Source organism: Oryzias melastigma, linkage group LG6, assembly GCF_002922805.2.
Source record: "Oryzias melastigma strain HK-1 linkage group LG6, ASM292280v2, whole genome shotgun sequence".
NCBI lineage: Eukaryota > Metazoa > Chordata > Actinopteri > Beloniformes > Adrianichthyidae > Oryzias > Oryzias melastigma.
This window is the reverse complement of record NC_050517.1, coordinates 11,417,584-11,423,136: the sequence shown is the minus strand read 5'-3', so window position 1 is coordinate 11,423,136 and position 5,553 is coordinate 11,417,584. Positions and strand designations below refer to the sequence as shown.

Genomic DNA, 5,553 nt, shown 5'->3' with positions numbered 1-5,553 from the left:
AAGCTAGAACATTTTTTGTTTGTTTACATTTTTGAGTGGTGGTTTTCTTCCTGGTTTTCATCAAAGAATAGGTGTAACTTATCTCAAAAAAGGTTGAACACATTGGTATAGACCAGGAGTCTGAAACCTGCAGCTCCAGATCCAGATGTGTCTCTTTTATCTCTCCATGGTGGCTCCTTGATCAAACATAAAATAAGTCATGGAGACTGCTGATCCAGACATGTCGACCGTCAGAGTCAACAGCTCCTGATAATGACTGTCTAACCAAAACTACCTGAAGAAAACAAATAAACAAAGCCTGAAAACTAAGAGTACCAAGATCCAAACTAAAATAACAAAACCCAGCAGAGTAAGACTGCTGAGGACAAGAGAAGAAAAATAATAATAATAAAATAAAAAATAGAATTTTTTTAAAGTAAGGATTACTTAATTAGCATTAATTAAATTTAGATTAGTTACATTTATAAATTGATGTCTGAGGTTCACATAGATGATAAACTATGTAGGTTTTTACATCCTGTTGACCTGAAGACGTCTTGTTTGATCAACTCTACCTCCAGAATGAACAGATTTATATGGAAAGCAAAACTTTGGTAAAAAGTTTGATGTTTTATGAGTTAAAAGCACATATTATCTTATGCTGCACAACATTGGATACTAGCTGTTCAGAGCTGAACTGAGATGATCCTCTTGATCCTGGCACAGAACATCTTTTATTTTGAAATTAATTAATTGAGCTTTTGTCTAGCATAAAAAACATGTTGAGAGATGCTTAATTCTTTTTATATTTTTTTGCTTTTGCTTTTTTCGTACCAAAAAATAGACATAATTCATATTTATTATTTGGAAAAAGGATGTCATGAATGCAAATCCAAATTTCTTAAAAACGGAAGTAAGACTATGCGGCTCCTTCTAGTTTTGGATCAGTAGAAAACGGGCCCAAATGGTTCTTGTACTGTTAAAGGTTGCCAACCCCTGGTCTAAACTTAGCAAAAGTATCTTTGTCTGACCAGGTGTTGTAATAACAGCAGAATGCTGGAGTCCTAAGTCTGTAGATGCACATGTCTTGAATAAATTCTGAATAAAGCATGTAAACCAGGGTTTTTCAATCACTAGATTTCTAAAGTGCATGCAAACAAATCACAAAAACTAAAGTTATGTAATTATGCCCAGATATGAGATGTTTGTGATCAGTCTTTCTCTCTTATTTCTATACGTTTTAATTGATATTTTTATTTATAAAGCTCAACACGTTCCTGCTTTCAATGCTTCAACGTGTTTTCAAATCTTCAGATAAAAAATAATCCATGGGAATTAAAAAATAAACTCCCAGGTTGCCAGGTTCTGCTCAGATCTGGCATCCCTTTCTGCCTCGCTGCCACCGGAACACATAAACGCCCCGCCTCCTCCCCTCTTCCTCCACGGATGCTGCAGTAAAGTTGGCCGCGCCTGCGCACTTTTGGTCCTCTTTTTCTTGGAAGGTAAGTGTGGTGTGGCGCGTGTTTCTGCCTTCAGGGACTAAATGTAAGAGTTTGTCCGATTTTAGGTGAGCTGGATGCGGGTTCGGATGCTCCGGGGTAGCGGCGCGCGGGCCCGTGAAGCCGCTGAGGAGGTTATTTGGGTTGAGTGTAGTCGGTGTCGGGGTGTGGGTGTCCATGTTCTAACCAGGCTCAGTCAAAGGGACATGCGGCCTTCAGCGGCGCGCTCGCTGGAAGTGGCTTGTCATTCTCAGCGCTAAACCCCGCGGTTTCGGCGCTCGCCCGCAGATAACTTCTGCATTCCCCGTGGGGCGAATTGTTTACCTTTTATTGAAGAGAATAAAAGTTTCTGCTACCATTCAGCGATTGCCTATATAGTATTTGTGTCTCGACGTAGCTGAATGGGCGATTAGCAGCGTTAGCCGCTGTTAGCATCGCGCTAGCTTGCGATTAGAACGCTATTTGTGAAGCAGCAGGGCGTGCTGAGCGCTTCAGAACTTCGACGCTGCTTCACTTTATTCTTTAGTCTAAAATGTAGCTTTCAAATGCAATCTCCCGGGAATACTTGAACAGATGTTAAAGCGTGAGCCGTTTTTAGCTCTGAACGTAGCGCCGCTGGAAGGCGACGGGCCTCCTCACTGGTGGAGATTCTTGTGAAATCACTCCGCTAATTTCCTCATCAGAAGATAAACGAGCCCCTATCCGCCGCCCGCGTGCTGTTCCTCCGTCGTTATTTGGGTCTGGGAGTTGGCGGGCGCCGCTCGGACGTGACGCGGTGCGGCTGGTAGATTAGTCCGCGGGCGCAGCCTCGTGTTGAGCCGGTTAGCCGTGCGTGCTTCCACGTTTCAGGGGCGCAGCAGCCGAACAGGAACCAGGACGAACCCGAACGCAGAGCTGTGTCTGTACGCTCAGAGGCTCACTGCGGCGGCAGTCTGGACCTGCAAACAAACCTGTAGCCACATTTTAGGACGATGTTATTTTTGCGCTGCGGTTCTCCACCATGAGGACAAGTTCCATTGACCTACATTTAGATCAATGCTTCAGTATTTCAATGAATGCAAGGTCCTGAACGTGACATGAAAACATCAAAATAAAGCCCTTTAATGGAAATATTACGAATCAATCCTTCTTAATTATCATTTTATGCATATCTACAATTTTTTCAAGATCAAAATAAAACAAAACAATAGTCTTAAATTGCTTATATTACAGTTTAATCACCAAAATAAATGAAATTGTAGCCGATGTCCTAACTCTAGGCTTGTTTTTGACATGTGGATGTCTCCTTAGCGCCCCAGACCCATCGCACCATGGCAGATCCTGATCTTGACTTCACGACTGGTGAGTCTGGCGCCTCCGCCACCTACCCCATGCAGTGCTCTGCCCTGCGTAAGAACGGGTACGTGGTGCTGAAGGGCCGTCCCTGCAAAATCGTGGAGATGTCCACCTCCAAGACTGGCAAGCACGGGCATGCCAAGGTACAGTATCTCTTGGTTTTTTCTTCTAGATTGACCCAAAATTGGAAGAATCGTAAAAGTCAGGGTTCCTAAGGGGGATGTGGCCCCCAGCCAGAGAACAGACTGAGCTGAGGCTGGGGGGGATCTCAGGTTTCATAGCAGTCTGATTCATGCAGCATGACCTGCTGCTGTGGAGAGTAAAGTCATCATGTTGGCTTAAACAATGTAGGATAATTCAGTTAAATGTGTATAGTAGTTTGTTCACATAAAACATACATTGAGATGCTACAAACAATAGTTTTAATACTCGACTAATCACCATCATTTTTTCCAAATTGAATGTAAAGGACACATCTTAACCATCATTAGCTTGAAACTAACTAATAAGTAGATCTATAGAATTATCTCCGATAATGCTAGTGTGAATGCTGTAAGCTGAATTTTGCTACTGAAGATGCTGAAATTGATATCTAAAAACACTGAAGCTGATAGCTGAAATATTAGTCAAATGACAACTTATCCTAAAAACCTGAAAAGAAAGTCCAAGTTGGCAAAAACAGCTAGCATACAGCTGAAATATTAGCTAAACTCTATAAAATAGCTTAAAAAAAAACAAAACAATCCTAAATTAGCCCAAATGGCTAGCATGAAGCTGAAATCCTTGCTAAACTCCAAAATAGCCCAAAAAACTGAAAATGTATAAATTAGCCAAAATAGCTAGCATGAAGCTGAAGTATTAGCTAAACTCTAAAATAGCTTAAAAAAAATTAAACAATCCTAAATTAGCCCAAATAGCTAGCATGAAGCTGAAATACTAGCTAAACTCCAAAATAGCCCAAAAAAAACAGAACATTTATAAATTAGCCAAAATAGCTAACATGAAGCTGAAATACTTGCTAAACTCCAAAATAGCCTAAAAAAAAATAGCCAAAATAGTTGGCATTTGGCTGAAAACTTAATAAATGCCAAAATAGTCCAAAAACTACCAGAATGATATTATAACTTTCAACTTTACTACACTCTGACTCCATATAATATAAAGTGTCGACTATTAAAGTAATCGTGGCAGCCCTAATCGACGTCTTTCTTATCTCATTGCAGGTTAACCTGGTTGGTATTGATATCTTCACCAACAAGAAGTATGAAGATATGTGCCCCTCCACCCACAACATGGATGTTCCCTCCATCAAGAGGATAGACTATCAGGTACGGGTTCTGTCCAAACGTGTGGAGCTTTCTCACGCCGTGATCCACAGACGGTAACTCGGTTAGGAAGGTCATGTGACCGCTGCCATCTGTGCTCCGCCACTTTTCGTTTGCAAGTATTTCTTTGCAGAGTTTGTGGGGTTGACGTGGATGTTTACGTGATTTTTCACGTAAATGTGGGGTATTTGATTTAAATTGGGTCCGCGCCGATCCATAATTTAAAAACTATGTCAAAGTATGTGCTCCTGATACAGGATTTTTAGTTTGCAGCAGCGTGTTTGTTAATCAGCAGGCCTTTGACTTTTCCTGGTAAGGCCGGTCTCCTCTGCGTTTCCCTCGGCGGGGCCTTTTTGCCAAAGTAAACATGTCTGACCCGGCACCAGAGGTGATGCCGCTGTGTGACGTGCCCTCACCTTTCCTGTCCACGCTGGTGACATGCACAAAAACTGTTACACTTTAAAGTGAGATAACTCTTCTGTAGATTTACAGAAACTTGTAAAGTTTGATGCAGATTTCATTGTGGACTGACTCTATGGTTGTTGATCCAATCAACACGTCTCCATCCAGTTCAGACTTTCAGGATTGTCTTCTGGTTTGTGGTTTGTTGATATTCTCCTGTTAAATGTAGACCGCTCCCTTCATCTAAAGTGACTTAAAGGTGATTTCTGCAGATGAGTGACCATCAAAGCTCACAGGCCTCGGTTCACAGATCAAACCAGCTGCTTCATATTCCAGAAGCTCTCCATCACGGCAGCTGTGCCCGTACAAAGGCTGTTTCTGTGTCTGAGGATCGTCTAGAAACCTCACAGGATGTCTGATGGAAATGTGCAGAGTAGCAGGATTCTGATGTAAACATCAACTGGAATGGAGCTGATCTAACTAGAACAGGAGTGTCAAACTCAGTCGCACAAGGGGCCAAAATCCTAAACACCTTAGGTCGCGGGACGAACAGGATAAACATTTATTGAACACTAAAACTACATTTTTAAAACTTTTAAACCGTAATTTTTTAACATAATTATGAACTATATTTATTGCATTATCTGCAATAATGCTAGTGTCAATGCTGTAAACTGAATTTGGCAGCTGAAAATGCTGAAATTGATAGATAAAAAGGCTGAAGCTGATAGCCAGCTGGAATATTAGCTAAATCCCAAATTAGCCTAAAAAGCTTTAACAACAAAAAAACTTAAGTTAGCCAAAACAGCTAGTATGTAGCTGAAATATTAGCTAAATTCCAAAATGGCTAAAAAAATCTTAGTAAATCTCAAAATAGTCCAAACACCTATCAGAATGACGATTTTTAAAACTTTACAACCGTAACTTTTTAACATAATTATGAATAATAAACAGACAGGAATATTATTCCAGAATAAATCAACTTAAACCTTAAATAACTTTCAATATTTTAC

The 5,553-nt window shown here is 40.7% G+C and overlaps 2 protein-coding genes across 6 annotated transcripts in view; both read left to right on the top strand.

The window, feature by feature from the left end:
- Positions 1–5,553, top strand: part of mon2 (MON2 homolog, regulator of endosome-to-Golgi trafficking) — a 448,157-nt gene that overhangs the window by 288,312 nt on the left and 154,292 nt on the right. The window lies entirely within an intron of this gene.
- eif5a (eukaryotic translation initiation factor 5A) overlaps positions 1,336–5,553 on the top strand; it is a 6,810-nt gene continuing 2,592 nt past the window's right edge. Inside the window, exons 1-3 of one of the 2 annotated variants that reach the window (XM_024282131.2) lie at positions 1,336–1,481; positions 2,769–2,956; positions 4,037–4,141. In XM_024282131.2, the coding sequence (XP_024137899.1) occupies positions 2,789–2,956; positions 4,037–4,141 (273 nt within the window). In that variant the 5' untranslated portion in view covers positions 1,336–1,481; positions 2,769–2,788. The other variant, XM_024282132.2, reaches the window with a different exon arrangement.